The sequence below is a fragment of the Zeus faber genome, assembly GCF_960531495.2.
Source record: "Zeus faber genome assembly, chromosome: 1".
Lineage (NCBI taxonomy): Eukaryota > Metazoa > Chordata > Actinopteri > Zeiformes > Zeidae > Zeus > Zeus faber.
In genome coordinates this window covers 8,088,024-8,100,171 of record NC_137193.1, presented here as the reverse complement: position 1 = coordinate 8,100,171, position 12,148 = coordinate 8,088,024, and the positions used below count along the sequence as shown (strand labels likewise).

At 47.3% G+C, this 12,148-nt stretch overlaps 1 protein-coding gene across 1 annotated transcript; it reads left to right on the top strand.

Annotated features, from left to right (window-relative positions):
* Nucleotides 1-279: 279 nt before the first annotated feature.
* LOC307232821 (leucine-rich repeat-containing protein 24-like) lies at nt 280-10,838 on the top strand (the record flags this gene model as incomplete). The annotated part of the gene is made up of 7 exons (XM_080004008.1): nt 280-459; nt 1,723-1,809; nt 3,974-4,165; nt 6,222-6,390; nt 7,544-7,806; nt 8,415-9,017; nt 10,422-10,838. 7 exons carry the CDS (start codon nt 280-282, stop codon nt 10,836-10,838), a joined length of 1,911 nt encoding a protein of 636 aa, XP_079860134.1.
* Nucleotides 10,839-12,148: the final 1,310 nt, after the last annotated feature.

Genomic DNA, 12,148 nt, shown 5'->3' with positions numbered 1-12,148 from the left:
TTTCTGTAAAGGCTTCCAGTCGTCAATGCGTGTAGACTGGCCACTGCGGAAACACGCTTTACTCTCATCTCATCTGTAAGCGCCATCTTGCAACTCGCGGAGCACCTTCTCTTTCAGTATGGTATCTCCGGAAACGGGGCCCCCTTGAAATCTCTGGTTTCCTGGCGCAAACTCGGCCCTTTCCGCCAAAAAGGACCGCCGGGATCCGAGACGACACGCTCACTAATCATGCTTGCTTTGCAATCTTCCCTCCTGACTTTTCACCCCAGCCCCGCCCCAATGGCCCTGGTGTCAGTGGCCCCCCTCTTCCTCCTCCCGTCCCTGCTCTTCTTCTCCTGCCTCGGCCCAGGCCACGGCGCCCCCTCCTGCCCCGACGGATGCCGCTGCTACAGCCTCACCGTTGAGTGCGGCTCCACGGGGCTCCGGGACGTCCCCAAGCACGTCCCGCCCTCCACACAGGTGGGTGGAGGTCGAAGCGGAGGGTGGAGTGAAACAAAATATTGGGGGCGTGCGCGTTCATTTCTCACTTAACTGTCTTACACAAATTCAGACAAGCCCACGGGGGAGGGTCATGTGACGAGCCCTCTAAATGGAACATCAGCTGCTACTGCTAGGTTTTCATCGCGAAACTTGAGATTTGACCTTTTTTTTCCTGTTTGGTTATTCTTTGCTAGCACACGGCCTACCAACAGGGACGGATCCTATATCTAAAATGAAAAGTGGTGGTAGGACACTCTGAGGGACCTCATGGATTGACAGGGAAGGGAGATTTGTGATTGCCAATTCCACAAATTGAAAAACACAGAGCTTCTAACCTTCTGGGTGGCAATATACTGCCGCGCAATCAAATGAATACAGTGGTACCTGGACCTACGACTGTCATTGGTTCTATAAGAACGTTTGTATGTTAAAACAGTCGTATGTCCAAGCAATTTTTCCCATATGAATTATGAAACATGAAGGGTGAAAATAAACAAAATACACAGAACAAACACAGTAAATATGAAAATAATATCAATAAGCTACGTACTACGTGCACACACCATGTAGGTCGCCCGCTGACTGACTGCTGACTGACTGCTGACTGGCTGCTGACTGACTGCTCACTGGCTGCTGACTGACTGCTCACTGGCTGCTGACTGGCTGCTGACTGACTGCTCACTGGCTGCTGACTGACTGCTGACTGACTGCTGACTTGCTGCTGACTGACTGACTTCTGACTGACTGCTGACTGGCTGCTGACTGACTGTTGACTGGCTGCTCACTGGCTGCTGACTGACTGCTGACTGACTGTTGACTGGCCGCCGCCAACTGCAAGTTTCCACGTTTGTATCCAGGAGCAGTCGGTCGCAAGTCGATACAAATGTTGGCGTCTGTGGCTGCTGGTGTCTTGGATGAGTGGTCAGTAGATGCAGTCGTTAGTGGAGGTACCGCTGTACCAGTTCAGCTTGTAGAAAGTAAAAATGAGGCTGACCTTTTGTGCAAAAACAAACAATTCATCTGATGTTCTATTGCCCCTTTACACACAAAAGAACAGTCAGGTTCCTTAGGATACTTAAAATGAATGTTTGGCATCAGGGACAAGCCATATCCGCTTGGGGCATACATCTACATGCAGCGCCTCGCTCTCTACCCGAGCGCAGATAGAACTGCAGATAATTATATTCTCTCTTCCTTTGTTGCTCCTGACTGGTTTGTTCGTCTCCACCTCTCTCTCCACAGACCATCTTCCTCCAGGACAATGTCATCGGTCACATCCATCGAAAAGACCTCTCTCAGCTGAGGTGGCTGCACTACCTTTACCTGCAGGCAGGTGACACACACACACACACACGCTCGCTCAGATTTTACTTCATATCCTTCATAGTCTTTTTTTTGCCAGTACGGGCATGATAGAGGTCTTAAATTTCCTTCATAATGGTCTTAAAAAGGTCTTAAAAAGTCAAGTCTAACTTGTTGACACCTGCAGAAACGCTGTATGTTGGTGTTATGAATTCCCCACAATCCTGAAAAGTCAGTCGGGCTCACTGCTACAGGATGTACAAAGGGAAAATAATGCCAACGCGCACTTGCACAGCAACCGCTTGATCAATGACCAGATGCCGGGCTTAATTTCACAACATAGAGCCAGCCAAGGAACCTTCCCGTCCATCTGTTGCGTATAGAGACAAATCAGCAATTTGCAATGAATAATTTGATTAGTATAGCATAAATCATTATTACACACTTGCTTGAAATATCGCCATTGTTCTCTTTGTGGAACAACAGTGAAACAACAAACAAACAGCAGCACAAGATTATCCTATCCGGTGTGGGAATTATACCCTGATATGTGGAGGGCATGCAAAAGCTTGCAGAAGCTACAGTGGGGTCATCTGATTTGACATTTGCACTTGGTGTGGCGAGGCGCCGCAATCATTCGCATAAATGCCACCGCGACAAACGTCGCGGGAAGCAACTGTATTAAACTCCCATCAGCAATTGATGTCTGAACATAAAAAAAACAAAAAATTTTACGCCCCCCCCCCCCCCAAATTTCATGAATTATCATTTTAGAGTGGACTCACGTCTTAATGACTCCCCCATAATTCACTCCCTTTCACGAGATCCATCGTCTTATATTTTGTCAAGTCACTGAAATGACCAACGCTTGTGTACGACGGTGAATGTCGTGAAACTGACACATGAACAAACTTCCATTAAGTCGAGTGAGAGCAGAGTAGTAATAAAAAAAACATAACCATTGGATTATCGCACTTTCAAGTAAGTAACTGTAGCAAGTTCCCTGCTGCAAGGGAACTTGCTGCAGTTACTTGCGTAACTTGACAATGAACTTGTGACTCGTGAGTCGAAGCGATTACAAAATCACGCAAAATACTTGGTGTGTTTTCTGATTGAAGTGGAGGGCCAATCTTTTTCTTTCGTTTGGGGCGTTGAGAGTTCATACCCATGCTCGCAGATGAGTTGAGCCCTACGTGATGTATACACAAGAACAAAGGTATTAGCGGGTCGCTAATTGTTGATGTTCCTCAGCAGCCTCTGATGAAGATCCCGTCCCAGGTTTTTCCAAAGGTTGTCCTCAAATGTGTGGTCAGAAGGTTCAACTCATTTTGCCAGAGTTCCTGTCTGACCCCCCCGCCCCAAACAAACACCACTAGATGAAACAAGCTTATCATATTTGACCCTGTTTGTGACCTCACACTTGATCTCAGTCAATCATCTTCAAACCCACTGTTTGCATAATCTCACCTCCAGAGACACACACCACCTTGCTTGGTAATAAACGAGGCAGGGAGGTGGTGGGGCAGGCCTGTCACCCTCAATCAGAAAGACAATCAAATCTGGGCAAACATGCGACACGGCCAAAATGGTCTGTGCAGTTGGATGGAGGAAAAACAAGCTAATTTATAAAAAAATATCCAGTAACATGTTCAGTAGACTTTGTGGAGCGATAGAACACCAGTAGGCTGCAATCCATTCCAGTTGATGTATTTGAATGTGATTGCAATTCCGGACCGCGTTTACCAATTAGCACGTTTACAAAAAGCTTCAAGTCATCAGCTTCATCACGCTGAGAGGAGTGGACTAGCAACACGTCATTAAAGAAAGCCTGTTTCCTTCAGCCTATTTTTTTCATTGTCATTCATCGCCCTTTTTTAAAAACAAAATCACATTTGTACTTATACGCTGCAGCCCTCTGAGCGCCAACTTTACAACCTTTTCTGAATCCCTTGTGGAAAATTCCTGTTGTGTTCTTCTGCATAGTGTCCCATACCACAGCAAGTTGTTTCATATCTGATCTTTAGTCGTCAGGTCTTTCATCCTGACCTGCTGAACTAGCAGCTCCTCCAGAGATAAGGAAGGGAGGGGGCGCATCCCTATCCTTTTCCCTTGATGCTCGCCTGTTACTGTGAGCCCCATAATTTCAGAACTGAAAAAAGTTCTAAGATTCTTCCTCACCTGTTATCTCCAGAACAACACCATCTCGGCGGTGGAGCCCGGCTCCTTCCGGAACCAGGGCCAGCTGCTGGAGCTGGCACTGAACGGGAACAGAATCCACCTGGTGACGGCTGACATGTTCCAGGGGCTGGAGCACCTCCGTATCCTCTACCTGGCAGGAAATGACATTACGCGGCTGCAGGATAACACCTTCCGGGGCTTGCAGGTGAGACAAATTTTAGGTCAAATTTACGGAAATCTCTTCACAGACAGAGAAGGAGTAAAACTTTGAATTGAATTAATGAAACTCCGCCCTTTCTGTTGTTGCCCCCCCCCCCCCATCCACGAAAAGCTGCTTTCACACATGCACTGTCCGGACCTGATTATCCAGACATTGTCCGGAGTTGCCCCTTCACACATGTAGCGCACAACAAGAGATTGGTCCTTGTCAGACGCGTTTACACTACCTGGAAATACACCGGTTGGTTTAGACGAGGGGCGGAGCATGGGTAGAGTGTGCAGAAGGCAGGACATGACGCTGAAGAGTTTTTGCACACCAAATATGGCGAACGAGGCGACTGACTTACCTTTTCTGGCATCGATGCTCCATGTATTTAGACGTGATGTAAACGAAAGAGTGGAAAGGAATATAAAGGAAAGCAGAGAGGAGAACCCAGCAGCTACGCTCCATTCATGAAGATCCACACGAAGGTATATAACTGGCGCATGACAGTGACGTCATCAACACGCGACGCGCCCACTCGCTTGCTGTGAATGCTCTGGACAAACACCTGCTGTGTTCACACATACGGCTTAATCCGACATTACGCAGACTTTGTACAAGGGTTCAGGGGAAATTCTGGGAAATGTCCGGTCCGACTGATTCGGACATTTGCGTTCACACATACAGCTCCTCCGTTTAATATCTGGATAATTTCTGGTTTTCAGTGCATGTGTAAAAGCAGCTAAATATACTGTAGCATTTTCAGTATAGAGTGGGTATGGGAGGGCCAAGAGGCCACAGAATGGTGCTCTGAATCATGGAAGGCAAATTAAGCTTTATATATACATCTTGCAATGCACCAGGACACATCAGCGTTGTATCCTGGGTTTGTTAGGTGTTTCAGGTCTTGCAACAGACACCCTCGCCCAGGCGACCCAGCCGGGATTGATCAAGTCCCACCTTAAGGCAATTTCAGCTGCCTCTGTGAACATCTTTATGGCCATTCGCTTCCTGACCCCTGTGATGCCCAGCCCACCCATTGGCACCGCACTGCTCCACCAACTCGGCGTACTTGCCTCTCTTCCTCTCTTTGGCTGCCTCGTTGCGGTCTTCCCAAGGGATAGTGAGTTCCAAGAGGATTACCTGCTTTGAGGCTTTGGAGAGCAGCGCCATGTCTGACCTTAATGTTGTGATGGCAACATTTACTGGGAACTTGAGTTGCTTCCCCAGGTCAACCTTCAGCTCTCAGTCCTGTGCAGTTGACAGCAGGTCGGAGGAAGAGGTCCTGGAAGCTGATGTTGGCCTCTGACCAGGTCTGATGGAAGCAATGGTTTTCTCAACTGGGCGGAGGCGCTTGCAGCGGTTAATTCCACTGCAGATGGTGTCGGTGATGACCTTAAGGACTTGGTGATGAGGCCAACAATAGCGCCCCTCCCCCAGGGCTTTCGAGCAGCAGCTGAGAATGTGCTCCAGGGTCCCTCTCCTTTGGCACGAGGGCATGCTGGTGACTCGACTTTCCTCCAGATGTGCAGGTTGGATGGGCTCGTTAGAACATCATACGCAGGCCGGATCAAGAACTTGATGCGGTGGAGCTCCACTTTCCAGAGCTCGGCCCATGTCACCTTTCGCTCCACCACTTGCTCCTATCTTGTCCAGGCTCCCTGCTGCCGCATTCCAACCATCCGAGTGGCACGCTCCTCCTCCACTGATGCTCGTACCTCCTCCTGGATCATGGCCCTCCTATCCTGTCCCTTCGCCTTGTCGTAGCATTGGTTTTGAGCTACTCCCAAGGCCAGCCCTTCAACTTGTCAGCGTGCCCACCAGTTTGCTATGTCTCAGGCGAGACTTGTAACCTCTGCTGCCTTCCACTTCAGACCTGTTCTGTTAAACACTTTTCCCAGGCTCTTCACTGGTTTTTCTCTCATCGATGGTGTCCGGGTGCTGACAACACTGAAGTGGTACTTGTCTTCACTCTTGCTCTTCTTAACAAACACAGCAGTTTTCACAAATGTGTTTTTTTTTCTTTGCTGAAATTAAAATGAAAATCTTGCCCTCACAGCGCCTCCAAGAGCTCCACCTGCAGCACAACAGCATAGAAATCCTCGCGGACCAGGCGCTCGTTGGTCTCACCTCCCTGGCTCTGCTGGACCTGAGCAGAAACAACCTCCACACCATCGGCCCGGCATGTCTACGACCCCTGGTCAGCCTGCAGGTGCTGCGCATCACAGGTGGGACAAGGGGCCTGCTGGGCTGAAAAATGGGAAAAAAAAATTGTGACACACGCAAACAAATTTCTTTGCCAAAGGCCATTAAATGTAAATACCTATTCAATCGAAGGACTGAAGGGTTTTAATTGTATATCTGAGATTCAGCACAGAGCAGAAATGCAGGATGAATATTTGAATGATATTCTTGATTGCAGATGAGGGATTTCAGTACAGTTGCAGTCTTGCATGGTCTGTTTTGCTGTTTCAGAGAGGACGGAAAAGTCAGGCTAAACCGGTTTGATGGGAAACCACTCCTTTCATCACAAACAGAAAATTGTATATCATGAGTCAGCTTTTGCTGCGTCAATTGTCAAGCTGTCGAGCAGCATCAATTTATTTGTTAAGGCAAAATCAACTAAACTCTTAAAGAGATGCAAATAATCTGTGCCGTCACATCAGGCAACCTCTGCTCTGCTGTGTAGCAGCTAAGCTGTGGCGTAAACCAGAACAGCGTTACTTGTTTTGCTACCTTCATACAACAGAGACACAAGGAAGTCAAGAAATCCGATCAAACAAATTCTCCTTTTGTGTCCTGGCTCTTGTTTACAGCAATTATTTCTTTCTCTGGCTGTTCATCCTGGAGATGTGAACAATGATGCAATGCCAAACTGCAATTTACAGTTTTTTCCAGGTTTAATGATTCTATATTTCAAAAGCAAGTAAGACAGTATTTGAGCCTGAAGGGAGTTTGTATAAAGCGAGGTACGGCTGTCTGAATTAGTGATTTGATGCATTTAAATTGTCATTTGGAAAGCATTTTAATTTCAGTTGGTTAATCCAATTAAACAGTATGCCCTCCAGAGTTGTTACAGTTCAAATGTGTATTCCCTTTTCCTACTAAATTTAATTATCATGATAAAACATGTATCGTGCAAATGAGCAATTCTCATGACACAAAGATTTCACTATTGACCTAACACTATTATTTGCATCTTATTAGTAGCTCGGTAGAGATGACCAGAGATCTTAATGCTCAATTTGGCTCGCTTGGTATTAATAGAGCTCTTGCCAAAGCCACGGTTTGAGAAATTGTGCAAAATGTAATGTGTCTGTTCAAGGCCAATCATTCTTGTCAATAGAGAAATTACGTTCTATTCTCTTGTCACCGGCTCAGACAACCCCTGGCGCTGTGATTGCGCTCTCCACTGGCTGAGGAGCTGGATAGATGAGGAGGGCCAGCGGCTCCTCAGCTCGGCCGAGCGCCGCCTGGTCTGCACGGAGCCACCGCGCCTGTCCCACCTCAGCCTGGTCGAAGTGCCCCTCAACAGCCTGGTGTGCATCCCTCCGTTGGTGCAGCTAGAGCCCAGGAGAATAGCCGTGCGACTGGGTGAGAGCCTCAGGGTGTCCTGCCACGCCTCGGGATACCCACGACCGCAGGTTTGAAATCATTTAAGCTTATTTAAAACTGACAGGGTGACATTGTTAAAGTAGAGTAAGATGATCAGCTGCAATGATCTTCAAGGCCATTGTGTTTTTTGCATTTTTGAGTCATTAAATGGTTTTCACAGCAATTACTGCTGCAATACATAATATGTTGAATGCAGTCACCACCATACGTTTTTGACCTTTAATTGATTTTAGCTCTAAAAGCTGAAAAAGTCAAGCTGTTAAAATTGCACTTTGCAAAAGTGCCCTATTATTATCCAAGCCGGCATGCCCACTCACCGTGAAATTAAACCATTTCTTCAAAATTGGACCATCAGTTTGATGTTGTTAGAACATTAGGATTGATATATGATCCAATTTTCTCCATAAGAGACATCCAACATGCTTTCATGAGTCCAGAAAAGCAGAAAATCAACACTTTTCTTTCAAGTCTCACGTTTGACATGGACTTTGTTATTGGATTTTTGTGTCAGCAATATTCAAATATACAATGTCCTGTTTTTGCCTGAAATTAAGCTGTCATTGAACAGCAGTACTTGTAATGTTCGCTACTGTTACAGATCACAATGACCATTTGCTATGATTCAACCCATCTGCAGGTGACCTGGAGAAAGGCTTCCCAGGGCAAGGTGGTGCTTTCTCCCAGGGGCCTGGTGCAGGAGCTGGGAGCTACAGCGGGTGGAGGGGGAGGCACCGGAGCCGGGGGTGGGGCGGAGAAGGATGAGGAGGAGGGCCCCTCGGAGGATGGAAGGGTGCGGCTGCAGAAGGGCGACGGCGAGCGCTTCGACCCGGACACAGGCAGCGGCATGCTGTTCCTCAGCAACGTCACGGTGGCTCATGCTGGCTTCTATGAGTGCGAGGCTTGGAATGCCGGTGGGGTGGCCCGGGTCACCTTCCAGCTGGCCATTAACTCCTCTTCGTCGTCTTCCTCCTCCTCCATCTGGGCCTCCTGGTCCCAGGTCAGCTCGCCCTACTACCCTTCCTGGCCGCGCCTGAGGAACCACCGTCCATCCGCAGGCTCTGATGTCAGCCGCGAGCCGCTGTATGCCCTGGGCAGCATGGCGTTCAGCTCGCTGGGGGCCGCCACCCAGACCGCCATCGCCATTGGCATCTCACTTCTGGCCCTCACTGCCCTGCTGCTGGTTGCCATGATCTACAGCCGCCATCACCAACGGGAGAAGGAGGCTGATGGCGCTGAGAAGGTAATTAATAGAGCTGCACGTAGTTTAGAGGATGCTGTTGTGCTGTTCTGTTACAGCGCATTCTGTAAACCGAGCTTTGATTTGATTTGGATTGATTTGAGAAATTCTGGGTATTGTTTTTGGCACAGTGGGTGGTAGTGTAGATGAAAGCAGCCCAAGTTTCTACTTGACCGTTTGGAAAATGATGGCAAGTCCTGCTTCCCTTGGAGAGCGACTAAATAAATCTAACATAAAAACACACTCCGAGCGTCTCTCTGCATCTCTTCTACATACCAAGTTGCCATTCAATGTAGCGCTAGCTCTGTCCTGTCTCCCCCATGTGACGTGACGTTCAAGTTTGCGGGCAATGTCAGAGTTTTAGGAGGGTGTCGCTAATCGCATTACAAAAATCCAGTCCTGCTGAGATTGAGGAAAAAAATTAAGAAAATAATAAAATTAAATTGAATTGCTACACAACCTCCCCACACATCAATTCACTGGGTATGCCAGCCTTTCAGTTGCCCCTTAATTGCTGTAGAATCCCACCGAAAAACATTGCCTTCCAACCCTTGTATAGCATGTGTCGGAGGACCATTGAGCATTGGATTGGTGGATTGCTATGTCAAGCACTTTTTGTTAAGGTTGGCATGGTCATGCACGTGTATTATATCTCTATAAGGTGACGATTACACTGCTGTTTAGAATATTAGCACCAATTTAAATGCTTAGAGATACCCAAGTGAAGGTGACCCAGTGTTGGGTTGTAGGGTTACAAAGAAAAGCATTTAATAAGCAGTTAATTTCACATTGATTCCAAAGATTTTCCAAGTCTAATTATTGCTAATTAGTGTTCTAACCTGTAACATTACAGATACTATATCATGAATATTAAGGGTGAAACTAAATACAATTACACATGAAAACATTTAGGTGTGAGACCAATGACTCTGTCATGTTAATACATACATTTTATCATTTACCATCTTTCAGTGTTTTTTATGAAGTTACACTGACTTAAATAAGGTTGTGATATATAGTTGGTACCTACCCTAACTACCCTACAGTTAAATAGTTAGTTAACAAGCCATAAGTGGATGTTATAACATGGGATTTTGAATTAATTCATACCATTCCACCTTCCACCAATTCCACCTCATCGCCCAGCCTGCCTTCGATGTGGCTGAACTTCTTTGAAAAAGGAGAAATGGAACATCCCACCCTACCAAGTGCCATTGATTTTATGTGCGTAAACTACAGTATACCCAGTCCCAGTAAGTGGTTCTCTCTATGCCACAAATCTCAGTGAATGCATAAACTTCAAAATAATTAAAATAACACTTGATGCCATTGCATTAATTGAAGGTTGAAATACTTTTTTTTTTTAAAGCACCATACCTAAACCCCACATGCCATCTTGACCAGCAGGAGGAGAGCATCCTGTACGTCAACGACTACTCAGACGGGCCCACCACCTTCGCCCAGCTGGAGGAGTACCGGGACGAGCGGGGCCATGAAATGTACGTCCTGAATCGGGCCAAGCCGGTCCTGTCGCCCGCACCGCCCATGGCCGTGGCCTCCACCAACCTGGGCTACCCTGCCCCGTCCGAGACCCTGAGCTCCAGCCCCGCCCGCTCCTCGGGGCCCGGCCAAGCCGCAAGCCCTGCCCTGGCGCCCAAAAAGCCGCAGCAGCAGCAGCAGGAACCCGACATACGGACCATGCGGAGGATGGCGGGGGAGGGGGGTGAGGCAGAGCCGGTCATCACGTCAGAGGCCGAGGGGATGTTCCTCAACCACACAGGCCTCTTCATGGACTCGCAGATTGCCTACGAGATCCACTGCTGAAAAGGCAGTTGAGAAACTATCCCCAGCCACTCAGTCACGGATCCAGGATGCAGATTGCACTGTAGAGTTCAAGCTCTTGGAATTTGTCGATAAATGAACATAGTTCACTGTGATAAAATATGAAGTGATCCAGGAAGCTAAACTGGTGTCCAGCTGGTAGGATGTAAAAGCGGGAAAAGACAATGTTTATGACGGATAATTTTTTGGTCCAGGCTTAATGTTGAGCCTCGTCTGAGGGACCTTGAATAGGTCAGCCCCGAGGATACACTGGCCCAAGGAGGGTCTCGGCCTTAAATGGCTGCAGTAATACAAGACTAATATCCAAAATGATGTTGTGGCAGCCGAATAGGTTCAAGTACTTGGGTTGAGTCAATGGTAATGATGCCGAGATGGCTAATAAATGTCACTGGTAATTGGGCTGATCCATGGATACTTACACCGTAACCCAACTCTTTAATACAAGTTAATATAACTGTGTCGATAGACGGGTTTGGTCACAAGCAACTGACGGACTAACTGACGGATCAATGGGCTTTCAGGCCACATTTAGATATGAAGCAGTGACTGGAATAAGACAGGTTAAAGGTGAATATGCTTCTGTATATTACCACATACACTGAGAACTCCACGACAGGAAGTGCTGGACAAGCAGAGCTGTCACAGTGGAATGCTATTTCTGTTATTTCTGCTCTTTCTGTCACCAAGGTGTAGGGCCATGTGGCTCGTTATTTTTTTTTTTGTGAATGTAAAAAATCGGAGCCCCTTCAGTGGGAGTGTTTTGATAAGCAACTTTTGCTTATGTTCGAGCTTGTGCTACAGTGTGACCCCACTGCCAGTTAATCTGGTCGAGCTTTGGGATATGGTCGGGACTGAGGTTTAGAAACATCTAAATATCTCATGAAAAGAGTCCACCTCCCTGCCAGGGTCATTTGGACGTGAAGTATCCCCAGAGCGGACGTTCAGGTTGTGTTTTCTTGGATGTGGTCCTTATTTACACGACACTTGCCGTCATGCCGGTTGATTGTAGCTTATTCCAAAGTCTTGCCTATTTCCACCAATGGGTGTTTGTTTACTGTACCCTTTGACAGTTGACTGGCTGGCAAGGCGGAAAATCTCCATTACAAGCAGCTGGGAGGTACTGCCCACAGTTGGACAGAAAACATCTAAAAGAGCACACAGTTACTTCATTGTTAATACCAAGACAGTCCCACAGTCATACTCTTTTGGATGTTGGCATGACCATTGCTTTAAAGTATCTACTAAATTCCCTCTTTGCTGGAATATGGTGTTTTTCAGTAGCTGGTGTGTAA